This window comes from Copadichromis virginalis, linkage group LG6 (assembly GCF_057382275.1).
Source record: "Copadichromis virginalis isolate Kocher_CV1m ecotype Utaka linkage group LG6, C_Virginalis_male_GT1.1, whole genome shotgun sequence".
Lineage (NCBI taxonomy): Eukaryota > Metazoa > Chordata > Actinopteri > Cichliformes > Cichlidae > Copadichromis > Copadichromis virginalis.
The window spans coordinates 33,910,098-33,930,694 of record NC_140623.1 but is presented as its reverse complement, the minus strand read 5'-3'; the positions used below and the strand labels follow the sequence as shown (position 1 = coordinate 33,930,694).

Genomic DNA, 20,597 nt, shown 5'->3' with positions numbered 1-20,597 from the left:
CAGCAATCAAAACAACATGTTTACAGTTTGTTTGAGTTTTTTTTAATTCACCTTTTTGGATTGTGTTATGCTTTAAAGTAGTTTCGACCTTCCAGAAATATGGTGGTGGCCACAATTCTAACTCTAAGGGTTCTGGATGTGGAGATGGTTGCCAGATGTCCTCTAAACTTGTATGATTGCTGTCTTATTGATTTGACTCTATATTATCATATGTCCAAAATGGCAGACAAGTTAATGTCACTTGGTTAACAGTCACATGGCTTCAAAACCTCAATTTCACTCCAAATAGTGGATGAGGACCTGCAGCATCCTATGTCAGAACACCTGTCAATCAAGCAGCCACGCCCCTGATTCAATTATCAGGTGAATGAGTTATAAAAACTTTGAACTGCTGTGAGGAGGGACACTATTGCCTCTATTTGGGGGGGTCGATCCCAATGCTGGTATAAGTATCGCAATACTAGCGCAATAGTATTGATATTTCTAATTCTATCCTCCAACTTCAGTATTTAGACCTCAAACATACACTGTGAAAAATGTCTGAACCTTTTTGTGTTAAATGTACATGTACAAGCTGACCCAAAGTGTATTAAAGACAGGCACATTGACATTCCAGGTCTCCAAAAAAGAAACCTAACCCCTTAAACCCTTTATAAGTTGCCTTTATAGGTTAAACATATCAGTATCGGTATTAGTATCGGCAATATTTAGTTCATATCTGATCGATACCAAAATGTGCAGCATGGCAGATAACTAGCTGACTCCCTTTCAGAGACCGCCTCAAGTGGCCAGCAGAGGAACTGCAGTTTTTGACACTTCCACATTCTCCGCTCTGGCTGCATTTTTCAGGTTTGGAGGTCGTCTCCCCCACCCCGACGTCCTGCAAAGTCAAGTTGAGACTGAAGAAAAAGCCGAACACTCTACTACATTAAGCCCCGCCCCCTCAGGATTACAAGCCTCTCCTCCTCTCCCCACCCTCCCCCCTTCCGTGTCCCACTAAGCGGTTTCAGAGCGTGAAGGGACTCGTCCCTACAGCCACGGATGCACGGTGCAACATGGCGACAGAGGTAAGACACTCGCTCGGTTTAATTTCCAGCTCGGGTCCGGTTACCGGCACGAACAGTGACATGAAGGTTTAAACGAAACAGGCGCGGCTCCAGTTAACACGGACGTTGAGGGCATGGAGGCTGCACACGGTTAACCTGTGCGGATCACTTGTATCTGGAGTGACCACTGTGTCCTACATTATCACGCCAGTTTCGCCAGAGGATTTGGTCGTTTTCATTTCTGTCTTTTTTTTTTTTTTTTTTTTTACCACATAAACGCGTTCTAGTATTTTGTTTAAAGAGAAAAAAAAAGGGAGGGAGGCATTTTTGAAAGTCAGCTGAGCTATAAGAAAAAAGGATCAGTGCAGCCCCCTCCGTCCCTGCCATGTTAAGCTGTTTTGGTGAAAGCAGATCTGTTTTTGTGTATTGAGAAGCCACGTTAATCCGGTGACAAGCAACTGTGTTTGACTACACACACATACCCACTCACACACACACGGAGGACAGCCGTTCAGCACCATGGACAGAAGCCACTCCACCCCGACCTTCCTCCGTGCTTTGCCTGACTCCCTTTTCCTCCATCTGTGCTTTCATGTAACCAAAAATAATGGTGACGCACAAAACTGATTATATCAAGCATAAACAAGCTTGTATGTAATACTTGTTTGGCCTCTAAAAGTCTGCTTCAGCTTGTTCCGTGTAATCGATCCGTGTTTAGCCGTAGTGAAATGTTGTCCCGTCTCCCTGCTTTCCTGAAAGACCAAGAGAAAGTGTGTGTGTGTGTGTAAAAGATCGTATGTCTGATGCTGGGCTTTGCTCCAGCAGTCAACAAGGCAGAAAAGCGTGCAGACACTGAGCCAACGAGTGATCGATCACATCTACTCCATCACCCTGTTCCTCTAAATCAGCTGCTGTTTGTACACATTACAGGTGAACAGGTTCTCAGGGATGCACATAGAGGGATACATAGCTCTCTTTTGGGACTCATTAAAGAGATACTATATTAACCCTTACTGTATTACTCTCTCTCTCTGTGTTATTTGATTCCCACAGTTTCATAACCTGCAGGAGTTGAGGCACAGTGCATCTCTGGCCAACAAAGTATTCATTCAGAGAGACTACAGTGAAGGAACCACCTGCAAGTTTCAGACCAAGTTCCCCTCTGAGTTGGAGAGCAGGGTAAGGAAACTGGAGGAGTTACAGTGTAATGTGATTTAATTCTAGGTTTTATATTGTGTTTTAATAGGTGCAGATCATACAAGCATTTAGATCTTTGTTAGCATCATGGTCTGAAAAGAAAAAGTCTGTTAAAAGGCATTATCATGACATTCATATGCTTGATAATAGATGCAAAATAATATAAATAATATAATAAATATAAACGCATATACAGTAACAAAGTTTCATTTCAGTACCGAGTAAAGCAAAACACACAAATCACTCCACATTCTCTGTTGTTCACTGGTTTCAGCGTATTTGAATGCTTCTTCCCACTTCTTTTTAAACATGTTATTTATTGAGGATCATGTTCCCTATTTTTGGCATCATTTTAACACGTATAGAATAAAGCCTTATGTCATCATATCATATGTGTGTAGAGTTCATTTGGGGTGGACAAAAAGTGAATCTTTCAGCATCAGACACTTAATTCCCTTTATTTTATTGATTTTTAATGTAGCAATATAAGGGTTTCATGACTCAGATCGGTTCTTTCACATGTAGATAAAGCAAACAAAATTCCTGATTGCTAGATAAAATTGTTATGCTGTGTAGAATGATATACGCACAAAGCTCTGTGATTTGGTCAGTCATTACCTCGCTAGCTTTTATCACTGTGGAGTAAAAAGTATGAGGTGTAAGTCGTCCATTAAGAGGGTTGCTGACCCACTATTGATTATGTGCCTCATCACATGAGCCAAGGTGGGAAAAAGGGTGTGGGTCATTATAACCAGAGGTGTGGGTGAAACCATTGTGAGACCTTGCCTCACCCTATTATATGACCTATTGAGATCAACTGACGCATGATGTGAGTGGGCGTTAAGGCATCTGTGCAGGGATTTCAAAACTGCACTGTAGGTGGCAGACAGTTGGTGTTGTAAGCCACACCCTCTGTTCAGAGTGGACATAGATGGCCTCTTAGACTCGTCTTTCAAGACGAGTGACCTTTGTCCTTTAGATGCAGATGTACAGCTGAGTCTTGTCCTGTCAAGGTGGCTCTTTTATGTTGTGCCAAGTGTTTACGGAGTGGCTGCTTGGTTTCTCCAATGGAGCCCTCCTCGCTGCACTGTACTGCATACACTACATTGTTTAGTTTGTGTTTGGAGGTTTTTTCCTTGGGATCAACCAGCTTTTGTCTAAATGTGTGTGGCTGTGTCTGAACTACACTGGGATGTCCTGCTTGGAGAAGACTCTCCTGAGTTTCTTTGATAAACTGGCTACATAAGATATGACGTTTGTCCTTCTGATTCTCCCTAGTTGGTGTCTGACCTTATTTTCTGTGCATCCTTGCTGATTTGATGAAAGCTCAATTGGGAAATCCACATGTTTTAAGAGCTTTATTTACATGTGTGTGTTCCCTTTCTTTTCCTTCTGGCTTAAAGGGAACAGTTTCTGTGTTGTAGGGTCCTGATTACTCCAAGTTTGTGTTCCAGAGGGTGGTGGGAGTCAAAGAGTAGGTACTGGTCTGTGTGTGTAGGCTTCCAGAAATGACAAACTGTTATACTTTGTATCTTTCCTGGTAAACTATCATTCTATCCACTGAGTCGATGTGAACAGTGAAGGCTTCTACTTCTTGGGTTTTGATTTCAGAGTTTAGATGTGATGATGTGTGTTCCCCACAAGGGAGCTAGGATGGTTGCAAGGTGCTTGGAAATTTTGTAGGTGGCTGAGTTGATACTGCTTGGGACTCCTTTGTGGATCTTTGGAAGTCCATATATACAGGGTATAGCATTTCCTGGGTACAGGAAGTGTAGTCAGTGGCTTCATCCATTTCAAGTTGTTGTAGGCAACTGATGACTTTCTTTTCATAGTTGCTTGTGGGGTCTCGTCTTAAAGCTTCATAGGTATTGTTGTAAATGTGGAGGAATAAACACAGCTGGTCACTGGGTCATAGCTGGAGTCCCAGGTCTCATCAGCACTGACGATTCTTGAAATGAAGGTCAGTTTCACACGTTAGCTGATGTTTGAGGTTTGTGCTGAAATCTCGCAAGTGCATGGGCAATAAAACACTCGCAGCGTCTTCCATGGAAGTGACTTCAAAGGGGAAATTAAAATCATGCAATATTTTTTCCCTTCTCCAGCTCAGTAAGTTACTTTATTAAACATAGTATTTGCTGTTGCTACTCACTGACCCCATTTCTGCTCTTTTGTCTGTCTCCAGATCGAGCGAACACTGTTTGAGGACACTGTGAAGACGCTGAATAACTATTATGCAGAGGCGGAAAAGATTGGAGGACAGTCCTACTTGGAAGGGTGTCTGGCCTGCGCTACAGCATATCTCATTTTCCTCTGCATGGAGACACGTTATGAGAAGGTCAGAATCCAATACATTTTGATGTTCTGGGACAAATTAACATGTAGTTTGGATTTTATATTGCTTCTCATTTTTCCTCTTCCGTCTGTGTGTCAGGTGCTGAAGAAGATTGCCAAGTACATTCAGGAGCAGAATGAGAAGATTTATGCTCCCAGAGGTCTCCTTATCACAGATCCCATAGAAAGGGGAATGCGTGTTGTATCCTTATTCTGAATTTTGGGTGTATTGCAAAAAAAAGCAAAACAAAACCACATTTCTGTAAAATATTTGTGCAATTTATTATAAACCACAGATCATTTTTGTTCCTTAACAACTTTTAACAGATAGAGATCTCCATCTATGAAGATCGGGGCTCCAGTGGCTCCAGCTCAGGGAGCAGCTCTGTGTCCGGCAGCACTGCTCGATGACTGGATGCTTCCTAAACCTGCGTCCACCTGATCACTCACAACCATGAAGGAAAACCTAGGATGTAATACGACTCCTCTTCCAACACCAACCACCCCCTCAGCTACGCTCACACAAAGTATTCACCAGTTTTTTTCCCCATCATGTCCCTAACTTGTTCAGAGTAGACACTTGAAACACGCACTTTAGTGGTTTATTACGAAAGAAATGTGCAGGTGCTGATGCACTTTTGCTAAGATGTAATGTCTCAATGAAAAGGATGAAAAGATGCAGCTAGTGATGCTTTGTGTGATCCCACCATTTCTCTCCTTCCTGTCTGATTTCAAGATAAAAGGGACGAAGTGCCTCATCTGCTGTCATTGTACCACGTAGGCCAGATCAACCTGGGCTGCACCCCAAACACTGGACCAAACACAAGACTAGACCCCAAATTCAGCACCTCTTCCAAATCGGCTCTAAATCATGCTGTCTGGCAGCAGATGAATGCCATTTAAGTCATCCATAATGTAGCAGATCCTCCATATTTATGATGAAGCTTGTATTTCCTTTTTTAAAGTCATAGCCACAAATCCAAGTACTAACCTCTTGGTTTCATTGAGCGAGAGCAACTCTTCCTAAATTTAGATTATGCAAAGACTCGTTGTGCGTGAAGCGCAGCAGTAAGTAAAGAAGGGATGGGTCAGAAATGTCTTCCTAAATTATACCTGTAAGTGTTTATGAAAATACACCAACCCTTCCCTGCTTTATGAACAGACTTCCAAAGAAAAATAACTGCCAAAAAACAAACTGGCTCACAAATGTGAATGTTTCTTTTATTTTGGTGACATTTTGTGCAAGAACAAGTTTTCATACTGCTTATTGTTTTAATACACATGGTAGAAATGACTGGCGTCAAATAAACAGTTTCATCACAGCCCCATCGAGCTCATTGTTCTTGTATTATACAAATATATGAAATCAGTGTTACTCATATTAAGCATTTTAAATGATTACAAACATAAGAAAAGGCTCAGTACTCAATCTGAGCTGCTTGTTGGACATAAACCAGAAACCAAGTTTCATGTAAACAAGCAAGTGCAACGCTATAAATACCTCCCAGGCATCCATATTTCCCTCCCTTTATCTGTTGTTGCCAATTTTTCTCTCTGCCTTAGAGTGTCATCATTTAGATTGGGTATAAAAATCTTTCTAGTTGAACCTGCCCCATTCAGACAACACTACCATCCTTGGCATCAAATCAAATGTGATGGAAGGAAGGACACAGATTATCTAAGCAGGAATATAGAAGAGCAGCTGCTAAATGGAAGTTTGCAAATATCAAAAGCAGCACTGGTTAACATTTCTGCATTAATACTCTCAGCATGGAAGGTGAAGAGGATTGCTCATAGCAACGCCTACGGATGACATACTGGTCGTGTAGTTCCTCTGAGCTCCACAGTTTTCAGTACTTGATCAAATTGTTAGTCTAAAATCCAAGTGCTTTGTTTCAGTGTCAAAGCTCTCACTGAGTTATCAATAATGCATTAAAGATACAGTAAGCAAACAGCCCAAATCAGTGATAATGTAGCTGCTGGATTTGTCACTTAAACTCAAAGGCAATGTTGTGTACACTTTGTTTGACATGTCAGTAAGCTTAGAGTTTATTACCAAAATATTTGGTTTAATTCTTTAGCTTGACAGTAACATGATCCGTAAATCAGTGTAAAAGACAACAATATTAAACATCATTAAATCTTAAATTTACTGGAGACGGACACCATTTCCAAAAAAACCAAAGATGTATAATTTTATGCAGCCCTTTTTTTCTAAAGGCATTTTGTCTTCACAGCAGACAAAGCTGACAAAGTGGTAAAGAAATTAACAAATTGATAATGTCCACTCAGGGCCGTGGTATTGTGGACACTGCTAACAGTCACCGATACCTAAGTAGCACAGAGGTAACAAAAAAAACCTGCCTTAAAAAAATTACTTAACAATTTAAGCGTATTGCTTATTTTGTTACAAATTCCTCATGCCTGCATGCACTAACTGGTTATTTGGCACTACAGCTTCCACATGCAGCCAGCTCATCAAAACAAACAAGCAAAGTTCAGGATGGACATGCTCCATGCATGTCACAGTAATTTGTTCTAGCAGGTGTTAGATCCAGGTGACCAGCGCTGGATAGAGGTTGTCTTTTCCCTGAAGACTAGTCTCACTTCATTTCTGATACTGCAGACAGGAATAAAACACACTGTAATAAAACTGTCTTAAACCAGGAGGCTTCAAACATGGAGACCGAAGATCGAACACCATCATAAAATGGAGCCAATGCTGCATGGGTGGAGAGAACAGAGGAGAGTAACAGTGAGGGAGGACGAGACAGACAAGCAGACATCAGATTAATACTAAACAAACAGAATGACTAAAAATGAAGACTTGGTCATCCACGTGTGAAGACGAGGACAGGTACAAGTGGGGAAAATTGGGGAACTCAGGGTAACCTTTGTGGTTTGCACTAAATACTTTCAGTTACTCTGTGTCAGCCACAGTTCGTGTGTCTTGTTCTGTTTCAGCACGTTTTTAGTGCAAATTCAGCATCTCTTAAGTCACGCAGGAAACACTTCCTTGCATTTGTTACTCTCAGGGTAGCAGGGGTAATGCTGAGACTGGAGGATTAAAATGTGAGTACTAGAACAGTTAAGACTGACTTTTGAGCTATGAAATAATTTGAAAGAGCCGGTGTATTGATAGGAACAAGTTTATTCACTTCATTTAAAGCCATAAAAGAGAAAAGAAATCTTAAAAAAAGGAAAATGAAATAAATCTGCTCACAGAGTAAAGAAAAACAACCAACTCTCCCTTTTAAAAACCAAAGCAAAAGACATTTTTTTTCTGTAACATTATTGTAAACCACAAAAATCCTTTATTGCATTTCATGTGATTCTCTTTAAAGACCTGTAGAAAAATAAACATTCAATTAAAAATAAAATAATATCTGGTTTTGGATTATTTTATGAATCTTTAAGACTTGCTCACCTGCACAGCGTCCATTCCTGACAATAAAGCCGTTACCACACTAAAAAGAAAAGAAAAAAATAGAGGAAAAGGTTTTTATCCAAACCAAATAAGCTGATTCTGAGACGTTTTAAAAACAATTTACTTTTATTTTTTGAAAGGTAGGAGTAAAATATCTTATAATTAAACTAACCAGAGAGAGAGAGAGATTAAGGCTTTGGTGTTGTTCAATTCACTGCTCCACTAACAGAAAAAAAGGTGTGTTCATAATTCATGCTGGGAATTCGGGCTGTGTACCTGCGTGTCATTGGCAAGCTCAGTGGTTTCCCCTTCTTTGGGATAGGTGACTTCCAACACAGAGTTCATTTCACCAGCCTGAAGAGCTCGAGTAAAACTAGTGCTATCTGGCCAGGAGACCTCGAGCACCTTCACCTCATCATTTCCTGGGAGTCATGAGTACAAGACACAATACTACGTTACATTTTACAAGTACAAATTTGTATTTTGGGATTAGATTTAAAAATATCTGCTGGGATGCTACCTGCCTCCTGACTATCAAACTATGTTTTACAGACTGATGTGAGAGCATCTCATCTTAATTTTAGCAAGAAAGGACATTAGCTTATATCCCAAAATTTGTAAACTTTTACCAGCCATTAGTTATAACACCAGTATCTGGTTTAAAGTAAAAAAATATCAGGGATACTATTGTTTAGCTGAGATGTCTAAAAACACCAATGACAAAGGCACACATACTGAGTTCTAGTGTTTGACAGGATAGATGCACGATCACAAAAAAAAAGCTGTTTGGCCAACAATCTGCTCTAGTGTTTACTTGTGAGGTGTCTGCTGTTTTTTCAGTGTCTACAACATTTAAAAGGAAATCACCTAAACCAAAGTGGGCGACTGGCTCCATCTCACATAGATATCCAGAGCCTCCATCAATGATGCGCGTGTGAGCTCCACTCTGACTGGTGAAGACTGTCACCTTGGCACCCCGGGCGAAAGAACCAAACTGGGTGCGAGGAATGACCCGCAGCCAGTTATTGGATGATCCCTAGCAACAAGGATGTTCATGGATTATTATTCGCTAACTAATAATAAGAAGACCAGTTAGTAGGTATATCATTAGGCTGTTAGTAAAAAGAAAAACAAACAAACTCCACCCGACAAATACACACACGCACACCCACCTGCGTGACCTTAAAGACAGAGATTGGCTGCTGGGCGCTCTCCCCGTGTGCCAACAGCAGGTCCAGCTGTCCATCCCCATCCAAGTCAGTCACAGTACCACCTGTCCAGAACACACAGAGTGCTTTCACTGAACTGACCTACACATCAATGTCAATGGGGAGTCTCCCTGACAGTTATATTTCTGAGGCTCATCCAAACACAGAGGCAGTTCAGGCAACCTCAATATATTTTAACCGGCTAGGATGTTCTCTAATATTTTCACATATTGATTATTGTTTTGTTACCAGGTGAAACAACACTTCAATAGAGTCACTTTTCAAGAAAGCCATAAAAATCATTCTCAATTGATTGTAATATTTTAGAAAAAAAACATCTGTATATCACTATTTTGTGTCTGTATTGCCTGGGACTACACATCTAAAAGAATTGGCAACTTAATATATGTTAGATTTTTAAACGGATATCCATTAAGATGTACCGTGCCGGTTAAATGCATAGGAAAAACAGCACAAAATGTGCTCTGATATTAAGAGTTTACAGACCTGTTCCTCTCCCTTGTGGCTCTTCAGCATCTCCCACATTAAGTTCCTGGATCAAAGGGTCTGCATTAGTCCTCCTTGAGACCCTGCAAAAAAGGAAACAGCCAAAAAAATAAATAAATCTAGTAACAGTTATTTTTTAATTAACAAAGACATTTCATTGGAAATTTAACAAATACATGAAATCTAACCTGAACAGCCTATTGGGAGCATTTCCTCTGTAGGCAATATTGTTAAAGAACACCTCCAACTCCTTGTCATTATCAAAGTCAGCAGCAATGACTGTGCGAATAGGTGAGGCTTCAGCAAATCTTCCAGTAGCAATATTCTGCAAAGAAAATTGTACTTCTCTCAAGATACACTTTATTAAAACCTTTTGTTTTTGCCAATTTTGTCACTCCTCTCTTACCTGGAAACTGGAATCGCTGCGCTGCAGGAAAAGTCTGTGTGGGCCGTTCCAGTTGCCATAAACAATGTCTGTCTTTCCATCTCCATTGAAGTCAGCCAGTGCTACTCCTCTGCCATGCTGGTATTGGTCCTCCACACCTGTTTGCATGGGCACAGTGTTAAAAGCAACTAATCCAATTTTGTACAATAAAAAAAACTAAGTAAAAGTGATCAGAGGACCTTCATATGTCTCTTATATTTAGTGCTACATCCAGGAGACTGCTAGATTAGTTTAGCATAAGGACTGGATTCTGGGGGGATAAATCAGCCTGGCTCAATAACAGTAAGACGCTCCACATACCTGAATGTCTTAAACTCACCAGTTAGCATTTTCACTTGTGTTTGATTAATATTCACATGACAGGCTGTGTTACTTCATGAGGTGTTATCCTTATGAGCCTACCAGACAGCCAGCAAATGTTATACTAAGCTAAGCAAATAGACTGATTAAAATCAAACAGGGCATCACCTGCTACAACCTGTTGTGGTAAGGAGAGAGCTGAGTGTAAAAGCGAAGCTGTCAATTTACCAGTCAATCTAAATTTCTACATACCTGGTAGAAGTGGCCAGGTGGAAATCTGGGCTTCTCTACTTAGACTGCTACCCCTATGACCCAAACCCAGATAAGCAGTAGAGGATTGATGGATAAATAAACAGTCAAACATAAAAGCCTCCAAATATTTCTAATCTCTTGGTAACTCTACAAATCATATATAAATCACATCATATCAATAAAGATGTAGTTTGATGACTATATCGATTGTGGTTGGCAGTTCGTCTTGTAACCGGAAGGTTGCCGGTTCGAGCCCCGGCTTGGACAGTCTCGGTCGTTGTGTCCTTGGGCAAGACACTTCACCTGCTGCCTACTGGTAATGGTCAGAGGGGCCGATGGCGCAATATGGCAGCCTCGCTTCTGTCAGTCTGCCCCAGGGGAGCTGTGGCTACAACTGCAGCTGCCTCCACCAGTGTGTGAATGTGAGAGTGAATGAATAGTGGAATTGTAAAGCGCTTTGAGGGCCCCGAAAAGCGCTAAATAAATGCAATCCATTATTATTATTATTATTATTATTATTATTATTATTATTATTATTATTATTATTATTATTATTATTATTATTATTATTATAATTTCTGGTTTTTTCCAAAGGTTGCTGCATAAACAGAGACCACCCCCACTAACTTCTGATGCACACTCAGGCATTTTGTTCTATAAGCTGGCCTGAAATATGACACAAGCCATTCAGTTCAGAAAAGCGAAACAAAGGTTCCTCCTAGCTGGCATTCACAGGGTAAATGAATAATATAATATATAATAATAATATAATAATAAAAAAGTAAATAAATTTAAAATTAGAAACCAAATAATGGAAGAGTGAGATGAGACAAAGAATACCTGATATGAAACCATAAGTTGAAGGACAGACTGCAGAAAGTACTACTGAGTTAGGCTTCATGTTCCCTTACCACTTCATTCTCACCTGCCTGTGTTGCCATGTCAACAAAAGCCCCATTTCCATTATTCTTGAACAGGAAGTTAGGTCCATTTTCATTGTCACAGAACACATCAGACCTCGACTCGCTCAGGATTGGTCCAACGACCACACCGCGACCACCTGACCAACAAGCCAACAGTGAAGCTTTCAGTTGTTTTTGACAACTTCAAAAAAAAAAATCAAAAAAAAAAATCCCATGTTTCAGGTAAACACTGTGACATCTCACCTGTGTACCTGTTGACTCCGGCCTCAGCAGCTACGTCAGACAGCGCGATGATGCCCTTGCTCACATCACTGGCAGCCTCGTCCATTTCTAAGAGAGCGTGGGGGCCAACATTTCCACTGGCGTAGTTCGCCACGTAGACTGAGTAACGGCCTGTTCCCTGCACAGAAACATCGGTAACTTAGAATAACGTATAATGTACTCAAATGCAATGAGATAGAAGAAATAGGTGGGTTCACTCACCTTTCTATCAACACATGCGACTGAACGTCCCGCCATCCGATTAGCAACACCACGACGTACATTCAGCTCATCGTTGAGCAGATCTTCAAAGCGGCCATTACGAAACTTGAAGAGCTTGTCAGTGTATGTTGCTCGTCCTTGACAGAGAAAGAAAAATTATTTGGTTCCCTCAAATTACTTTGATGACACTTTAATTTCAGGATGACTTTGCAATATCATATTTACCAGAGTAGGCATTGTTTGTATTAAGAAAATAGATTTCTTCTCGTCCATCTCCATCCACATCGCAGGCAGCAACTCCAATAGCATTTCCTGCCTGGTCTCTCAGAGCATAGTATGGAGAGTTACTGTCATCAACAGCAATGTTTACCAGCTTTTTCTGAGTCCTGTCATACTTCAGCACCAGGTTGGGCCCGTTGTACCTGAGAGAAAACGTGATTTTGATTTATTTTTTTATCACAAATTTCTGCATAAAAATCCTCACACATGGTAATACACTAACACTCACACTTACCCTGCCACCACCACTTCCAGGTCACCATCACCATCCACATCTGTCACAGCCATCCCATAGTTGAGTTGTGTGGGATTGTGCAGATTGTCAGGGGGAAGCATGGTCTGTGTAACAACCTGAAGCATGGGATTCAGGTTTTGGGCATGGGAGTGATGCCAGAGTGTCACTAGTAGGAGCAGCAGACCCGAACCCCACATTATTCCAACCTGGCGAGACACGGAAGTCAGGAAGATATCTTGTTTTGAACAAAACTTGCAAGAAACATCTGAAACTGAGAATTATAATACAAAACAAAACAACATTTCTTAACAATTGAAACTAAATATGAAAATAGAATTATCCGAATTGATCGAAAGCGATCAAATAAGTACGTTAAAAGAAAGAAGAAAAACAAAAACATAACCACCAGACATTGTTTTAAACGTGGAGTGTTTCTGTCTAAATCTACCAACCAAAAGCCTTTAAATCCTTTAAGAAAGCTATAAAATTTCAAGACGTTAAAAAACACAAAACGCAAAAACTACTAATATGTTATTAATGCTCTCCAGCAAATACATTTTCTGTATTTCTGACTTGTTTTTCCTCCAGCGTAATGACATGCAATTCACTGATTTTAATAAAAACATGGATGAAGCCTTTTCCCCATTTTGTGCAAAGCAGAGGCGTGAGCAAGAATTCATTCCCTTCATTATGGCAATACCGTCTTACCGTATCAAGGTGTGGAGGAGAAAATGCGTCTCCTGCAGTGAAGATGATGTGTTTATAGTTGTGAAGCGAGCTTGTCAACGCCTCTATTACACAAATAAGTTTCATAAATTACAAATTTACGAAACACCTTGTGTAACGCGGAGAATACTGTCCAATCAGCGAAGAACTATCTGACCGATGAAGATGGTGACCAATGGCTGAGCTGAATTTCTGTGCACGTGTCTCTTGCACCCAAGGGTTTGGTTTGTTTGTAGTTTATGTTAAACGATGGCACAGAAAAGATGGATTCGGTAGATAGTATATTTACCATTTCTTTTGGGGAAACTCGTTGAACTACAAAGGAAAAGAAAATTCGTTGGAAAAAGGAACTAATAACCTGGCAGTTATTCCGGATTTCGGAGCGGCAGTGCTGTAGAAGAACACAATTTCCCACTACGCTTTGCGCTAGGATTTGCTTGCGTCAAGTGTGCGACGAAAGTCTGTTGTTAAACAAATCATAAACGGGTAAGCCGACAGAGTAAATTTATTTGATTTAATTACAGATTAAATATTCTGAGTGAAAATAAATGAACATGAATGAATGTAACATTAACCGCTATTTATTTTATATTTATTTCTTCATTTAAAAATATCTTTACAAGCTACACGGGAGGAAGTTTAGTTAGCTAACTGAAGCTAGTTATTCAAATCCTGTTTATTTAGAACAGTTTGCCGCGTACCTGGCTGCTTCATTCCTGAATAAAGTCTTTAAAGTAAATTTAGAGTGTTTTGAAAATCTGCGAAGGTCTGACAATGTTCATGTTCTCGTTCCTCCGTGATCCAGATACTTTAACATCATTTAACCATGGAGGATGTGCAGCTTAAAGAAGACTGTGGTCCAACTCAACCAACACCTACACCTCCCTCTCAATCAAAGAGGCCAAGTCAGCCTCTGTACGTCCCCAAACAACGACTTCATGCCTCGAAAGAGAAAGCTCAGACTCAGGGAGAAGTTAAACCAAAAACCAGGCCTCGCTACACAGACAAAGCACGAAAGAACGCCAAGAACAAGAAGGACAAAGCTGGAGGAGCGAATAAACCATCGCCCGCTGGGGGAGAAGGAGATGGAGGTGAAGCGCAAAACAACGACGTTAAGCCAGATGTGAAGGAGGACCGATTACAGGGTTTAGATGCTGAGGCTAATGGGGAGTCTTCCGCCAAAGTGGAGGCAGGCGATACTGCAGAGCAGGAAGAGGAGAGCTGGGACACCTTGTTCAACGATGATGGAGACTGTCTGGATCCACATCTGCTTGAAGAGGTGAGAGCTTGATTTAGGTTTTGATAATCAAAACCCAAGACAGTCCAATCCAACTTTATTTATACAGCACTTTAAAAACAACAAAGTTGACCAAAGTGCTTTCCAATAATAAAACAGAGATAACAGTTAAAAACCATACATTAAGCAGACAAAGAAATAAATATAAATACCAATAAAATAAATAAATGGAAAAAGAAGATAAAAAAAAATCAGTATATTAAATATTAAAACATGAGTAAAATAGACAATAAAATATACAATGAATAAAATTAACAAAATATAAAAGATTAAGAGTGACCAACAGCTGACTAAAACTGACTACAAGCAGACTCTGGTACTACTCCTAAAAAGCCTTCGAAAAAAAGTGTGTTTTTAAAAGTGACAAGCAGAATAATGTCCACCCAGATTCACATACACATTGCTGATAATTAACCTAAAAAATCCTATTTAATATGATGCAAAACAGATCTTTTTCTCTTCTCATCATTGTCTTCTCTCCTGCCTGCCTTGAATGCACAGCTGGCTTTGAAGGAAGGAAAAAAGAAGGAGTCAATCCAAGAGCCTAGGTTTGATTACTACAACATGGACAGAGCCAGTTATGATGATGATGATGATGATGACATTGACCTCACAGAGGATGAACTATCTCATATTGTAGAGATCTACGATTTCCCTACAGAGTTCAAAACAGAAGACCTTCTTAAGCTGTTTCAGTGCTACCAGTAAGTCTCTAACCATGTTAGAATTGTACAAACTTTGTTTTTGCCTTATATACTGTATGTCCTTTTATATTTGCAGAGATGTCAGTAAACCTCTGCATCTATTTGCATGATTCACAGTTTGAAATAATCCTTTTTTTTATTGTATACTGAGCCTTGGTGCAGCCCTGAGTTCAGCATTGTCTGAAACCAGCTGCTGCAGCTCTTTTTTTTGTCTTGGTGCTAGCTGTGTTCTTCTAATTGGGTGGGACTGCAGGTGAGAGGGGCTTCTGTGCTCACTCCAAGATCACTGTTCCACCAGGCTGTTCTTGACATCATGCAGATGAAGTAGAAGAAACTTTTTTAATAGAGCATTTGGATGAGTACCATTGTAACAGTATATGTTAGAAAATAAGGAAAGGATAATAGGTTTACTTTAAGACAAAAAAAGTTGTGAAATCTATGAAAGAGCACAAGTATATGATTTTTACATCTTTAGGGAGCACTGTCTTCCTTTTAGAGCTAATGCTCTGAGGGCATGTTGTGAAATATTCTTACTACCTTGTGTGATTTCTGACTGTCTTTTCAGAAAGAGAGGATTTGACATTAAATGGATTGATGACACACATGCCCTCGGCCTTTTCTCAAGCCCCATAGCAGGTAAGTAAAGCTCTGCCTCACATTTAAGGCAATTACAGTTCATTATGCTGTTCATTAAGTGTCATTGCTATGACTCATCATCTTGCTACGATGTTGTAAGTAGAATTGTTTTAGTAAAGAAAATCCTGTCCAACAATCTTAATGCTGTTTGCTCCTGAGCTTTTTGAGATTGTGTCTCTGTTACTTGGGCCATCGTTTTTCTGACTTCAGGTTAGAAAAACACATTTTTCAGTTGTAAGGAGATATTAAACTCACCGACTATTACATTTTGTTCATTTTCCCTTTTAAGCTCGTGAAGCTCTGAGATCCAAGAATCCACTGATGAAGTTGCGACCACTTTCCAAATCTTCCTCTGCAACAAAGGCCAAAGCCCGTAGCTGCTCAGGTGCGATTGCACATATCTGTGTTTGTCATTTTTCATAATTTTGTGTTTGTATAATAATAAAGCAAATCCATATTTGTTGAGAAAACCCTTTAGCTTCATATCCAATTCTCCAGTACACTACCATTTAGTCTTTCAAGATCCTCTGCATTCTTGACTGTGGGTTTGGTTTGTGTCTGTCGCTTCCTCAAACTGAAACTGAATTTCTACTTTGAATTGAATCTCACCTATGGTGCAGCCTACACAAATAGCTGATGTTGTTGCCAGCGTTTATACTTATGCCTGGTTTGCCTGCTTTACTCCTCAGTTTCTCCACTGAAATACCAATTGGTGGTCCAGTTTCTCTCTTTGAGATGATCCGTACTCTTCCAGTCAGCTAAAGAAGAAATGAATGGAAATATGTAGAATGAGCCAGTTACATATGTTACAGGCTTAATTAAGATGACGTGGTTTTGGGGTTATTGTGATGTTTGTAAAGTGTATTTTGGTGCCATCCAGGTTGTATTACACCACAAATTAAACATTTAAAGCGCTTAAAAACTGTTCTGTATCTCCCACATTTATATGTATCCTCCTTTCCTCTTGCCCCCAGACTACCTCCTGCCTGCTAAAGAGAGACCTCAGACGAGTGCAGCACTGGCTCGGAAGCTTGTGATCGGTGCCCTCGGTGTAAAGAGCAACCTCACAAAGGAGCAGCGTGAGGCAGAGAGGAAGAAACTCCAGGAAGCAAGAGGTACGTTGTACTTCTTTAGGTCTCCACTTACTTTTTGGGCTGAAGTCTCATCTTGGGTGGGCGGTTGCTAAACTAATTATGGATTCGGTAGCTAATGTGTGAGGGTCATACAGGGTGCTCAGTTAAACTGAGACGTAAGTACAAATAATTACTGTCCCAATAGTTGTATCACAAAGTTACCACCACAAGTGGGAGCTGTTTTCATACTTAACTGAAGAAAGTGGAAAGTTTCAAATGTAGTGCCAAAAGAAGTCCGTCCATTGCTGTGTAGGTTACAGTAAATCTATAATCAGTAAAGCAACCATTTCCTTTCACAGATGGAAAATAAGTATATAGGGCCAGAAAACAACCGCTGGCCATCCAATGACAGTCAGTCCAGGAAGTCAGGAAGTAAAGCACACTAAAAAAAAGCTCCTTTGTTCTCAGTTTAGGCTCACTGCTGCACTACCATCAGTGAACAAATACTAAACTTGGTGTTGGAACAGATGCCATGTATGGTTCTATGTGAAGATTAATATGCAATCATCTTCAGCTCTTTACTGCTCTTCATGCGGCAAAGACAGTGATATAAATATAAGACTTTTGTTTGTCGTGTGATTTATCTTTCAGAACAAAAGCGCCTGGCAGCCAAGCAGAGGGAAGACGCTTGGGAGGGAAAGTAACTGGACAAACCTCTATTTTTTTTTTTTCCCCTTTAAATTCCTTGAGTCAGCAGAGGCTTAAATCATTTCTGTTTCATGTAATGCTCTGGTTTTTTAGCTGGCCACTCCTTCGTACAGGCATATTTCCGAGAAATGATTTTTTTTTTTTTCAAACTGTTTCCTGAGAGGCTTTTACCGTTTCCTTTGTCATTCAGTGTCTGACATCATAAAATGCTACATGATCAGATCACCTTCAATTATCTGTGAACTCACCGACTCACCTGGACTCTATGTATTGTAAGCACAGTCTGTAGTCAAGCACTGAAGCTAATGGTTCAGTTAACAAGTAACGAACACGTTAACTGAAATACTTATCTGTACACATCCTCGTGTTTGGGTTTTTAAATGTTTTAAGATATAAAAGTGACGTGACGCTTTCAGTTACATGTCACTGAAGTTCAGTCATGTTGATTCGTTAAATTTTTATGTGTCACAACATTGTTGATTTTATCCAGTTTGAGTGATTAAATTGAAGGTGGTGTCATTAAAAATTAATGCTGCATTGTTTGCAGTTTAAGTTTTATCAAAGTATTAACTTACTTTTAAGCCATCGTGTCAGGTGGTTTCCGGTGTTTGAACTGATACCCGATATTATGTATAATGTTTTGCTCAATGCAGCTGCTGTTATGTATGTCCAGTAAAAAAACAAAAAAAACAAAAACTGCTCGACTTCGTCTGTTAAAATCTGAGCGTGTGCTTAAAGACACGAGTCTAGACATTTCACGATGACAAGCAAAACTGTCATCAAAGATTTTCCTTGACATTGAAGCACCTCACTATTTTTGTGCATCACTTAAACAAATCTACCAAGATTTTCAGTTCAGCTCCTGTTTTTAGCTCCATCCATTCTTGCTCTGTTTGTTGACAAAATGTAATGACAGTACGAAGAAAAACGTGTCTCTTTATTCCTGACAAGCTTCTTTTTTTTTTTTTTAAACTTTACAAAGGTAATCACTAAAGAGAGACAGTATTTATTCTAACTGTCATCAAACAGGGTTTCCCAAGAGTCAGCTTTCATAATTCAGCTTCCTCAGACACATATCTCAGGCTCCAGAGCTCTTTTTTGACAGCTGCAGGCAGACGCCTCTTCTGAGGCTTTACCCAGCAGACCACAGACCATGTGGCACTGCAGCTCATTCAGTTCCTCGGTGAATAATTACACCACTTTCAGCCAGTGTGGAGAAGGCGTTTTAAATTTGTTCTTCAAGAGATTTGTAACAAAAATCAAATTTGCTGCTAAATTAAGTTTTTTTTTTATTTTTAATTATTTTTTACATTTTTTTTTTAGCCCTTTCAGCCAGTCGAAATGTTCATGCACTAACAGAGCAGATTGCTGTGTAGTTAAATGTTTAAAATGATTATTCCTTAAATTTAAGTAGTCCTGCAGATGACTGTGATTTATAGTTCCCCTCCTTTTAAACATCCAAATCGACCCTGTATTGCTCTAAGAGAGTTAGTTTTGTAACTGTTTAGCTCACTGGCTGTGGATGAATGAGGCACTGCCACGTGGCTCACAGTGGGCTAATTAAAGCGCTGCAGCATGAGAAAAAGTCTCATTACATATTTGTTTCCTTTCACATCAGTTCTTCTGAATGTGTATTGACACATTTATATCCATGCAGATAATGTGAAAGACGTTTTTGTAAAGCAGGTTTGAGGATTCAGTATTAGGAAGAATTTCCTTTTACAGTGTATCATTTGGTGTTTACGATGTGCTCTTTTAGAAGGTGATAAAAAATATCTGAAAGCATGTAATAGTTTTTTCTATATAATCATGAATACCAAGGCAGGATGAAAAAGGATAAAAAAAAAAAAGCTTTTATTTAATGGGTGACTCATTAGTGTAAAAGTGGTTATATGATAAGTGATTCCATTCTCTATAATACACAATTTGATAACCTTGCAGCCTTAGAAGTACTTTAATGGTTCCCTTTTCTAGGTATCAGCGTTCAAACCATAGACTGTGTAACTGCTGCCACTTTGTGAAACATGTGCTCGAGGTGTTTTGCCAAGCCCAGTACTGGGTACACATATTATGTATTAAAAGCTATTTGTCCATTATATGAACATAAGCACAAAATTATGGAAATGCTAATTTGAAGAGTTATAAGTGGCTTGGCTTAACTTTTAAAGTACTGAAATGTTCAAATAAATGCATGAGCCATGCCAGTCTAAGTATATGCAGCTGGTACGGTGAAACTGCTCATTAAATCAGTTATTTCAGTCACTCTCTTCGCTAGCTAAGAATCTCTTCTGCAGGAACTTGTTCTTTTGTAGTGGTTGGTGATTTTTGAGCTGCTGGTAGTGAGACAACCATAGACTGCATATAAAAGATGAACATAGATGGGTGCTACTTCACAGCAGACTGTATCATATGTCATATAATTGTAGTAAAAATGCTCCAAGAGGAACCGACAACACAAACACATTAAAGATGTAAAGTCTATACAGTGAGCGGCGAGGTCAATCAAAGCATACATTTCTCGAATTTAAAAAAATATAGTGAAAATGAATGAAAACCAGAAAAAGTTTTAGAAAATTCGAGGAGCAATAAGGTACAATGATTGAAACAATTTTTTGATTTAGGCTTTGAAAAAGTTGTTTTTATGACTTAACTTGGTAAATCTAACAGGGCAGTCTACAGGGATCGATTAGCTTCTGCAACCAGCCTCAAGTGGCCATCAATGGGACTGCAGTTTTTGGCACTATAACTGATGTGAAATGTAAAAAAAAGAAAGAATAGCAAATATTATTTTATGTTGATATGTCATCTATTAATTGTTAG

At 39.6% G+C, this 20,597-nt stretch overlaps 3 protein-coding genes across 6 annotated transcripts; 2 read left to right on the top strand and 1 right to left on the bottom strand.

Annotated features, from left to right (window-relative positions):
• Window positions 1-932: 932 nt before the first annotated feature.
• Window positions 933-5,896, top strand: golga7ba (golgin A7 family, member Ba). 2 transcript variants are annotated; one of them, XM_085460023.1, is made up of 5 exons: window positions 933-1,067; window positions 2,100-2,225; window positions 4,426-4,578; window positions 4,675-4,776; window positions 4,902-5,896. In XM_085460023.1, the coding sequence occupies exons 1-5, from the start codon at window positions 1,056-1,058 to the stop codon at window positions 4,983-4,985; spliced, it is 477 nt and encodes a 158-aa protein (XP_085316149.1). In that variant the 5' UTR covers window positions 933-1,055; the 3' UTR covers window positions 4,986-5,896. The 2 variants fall into 2 exon arrangements, with proteins under 2 accessions (XP_085316149.1, XP_085316148.1); XM_085460022.1 differs by having other exon boundaries at window positions 998-1,067; window positions 4,426-4,776.
• Window positions 5,775-13,596, bottom strand: crtac1a (cartilage acidic protein 1a). 3 transcript variants are annotated; one of them, XM_085460017.1, is made up of 14 exons: window positions 13,342-13,596; window positions 12,634-12,839; window positions 12,345-12,541; window positions 12,120-12,256; window positions 11,880-12,036; window positions 11,639-11,773; window positions 10,123-10,259; window positions 9,905-10,041; window positions 9,717-9,799; window positions 9,174-9,274; window positions 8,869-9,037; window positions 8,278-8,423; window positions 8,002-8,041; window positions 5,775-7,296 (listed from the first exon to the last, which is right to left on the bottom strand). In XM_085460017.1, the coding sequence occupies exons 1-14, from the start codon at window positions 13,444-13,446 to the stop codon at window positions 7,178-7,180; spliced, it is 1,869 nt and encodes a 622-aa protein (XP_085316143.1). In that variant the 5' UTR covers window positions 13,447-13,596; the 3' UTR covers window positions 5,775-7,177. The 3 variants fall into 3 exon arrangements, with proteins under 3 accessions (XP_085316143.1, XP_085316144.1, XP_085316145.1); XM_085460018.1 differs by having other exon boundaries at window positions 5,775-7,194; XM_085460019.1 differs by lacking the exon at window positions 5,775-7,296 and adding an exon at window positions 7,708-7,920.
• A 173-nt stretch (window positions 13,597-13,769) lies between these two features.
• On the top strand, window positions 13,770-18,721 carry r3hcc1l (R3H domain and coiled-coil containing 1-like). Its single transcript, XM_085460020.1, has 7 exons — window positions 13,770-13,845; window positions 14,165-14,638; window positions 15,158-15,360; window positions 15,926-15,996; window positions 16,286-16,381; window positions 16,971-17,111; window positions 17,721-18,721. Exons 2-7 carry the CDS (start codon window positions 14,186-14,188, stop codon window positions 17,771-17,773), a joined length of 1,017 nt encoding a protein of 338 aa, XP_085316146.1. The 5' UTR covers window positions 13,770-13,845; window positions 14,165-14,185; the 3' UTR covers window positions 17,774-18,721.
• Window positions 18,722-20,597: the final 1,876 nt, after the last annotated feature.

Excerpts from the sequence above, each read along its gene's own strand:
- r3hcc1l (XM_085460020.1), top strand. The coding sequence starts at position 14,186 with ATGGAGGATGTGCAGCTTAAAGAAGACTGTGGTCCAACTCAACCAACA. Across the intron at positions 15,361-15,925 it reads AAGCTGTTTCAGTGCTACCA|AAAGAGAGGATTTGACATTA; the intron begins GTAAGTCTCTAA and ends CTGTCTTTTCAG. Across the intron at positions 16,382-16,970 it reads CAAAGCCCGTAGCTGCTCAG|ACTACCTCCTGCCTGCTAAA; the intron begins GTGCGATTGCAC and ends TCTTGCCCCCAG.
- crtac1a (XM_085460017.1), bottom strand. The coding sequence starts at position 13,446 with ATGAAACTTATTTGTGTAATAGAGGCGTTGACAAGCTCGCTTCACAAC. Across the intron at positions 10,260-11,638 it reads TGACATGGCAACACAGGCAG|GTGTGGAGGACCAATACCAG; the intron begins GTGAGAATGAAG and ends CCATGCAAACAG. Across the intron at positions 10,042-10,122 it reads GCAGCGATTCCAGTTTCCAG|AATATTGCTACTGGAAGATT; the intron begins GTAAGAGAGGAG and ends TTTTCTTTGCAG.
- golga7ba (XM_085460022.1), top strand. Across the intron at positions 2,226-4,425 it reads CCTCTGAGTTGGAGAGCAGG|ATCGAGCGAACACTGTTTGA; the intron begins GTAAGGAAACTG and ends GTCTGTCTCCAG. Across the intron at positions 4,777-4,901 it reads TAGAAAGGGGAATGCGTGTT|ATAGAGATCTCCATCTATGA; the intron begins GTATCCTTATTC and ends AACTTTTAACAG.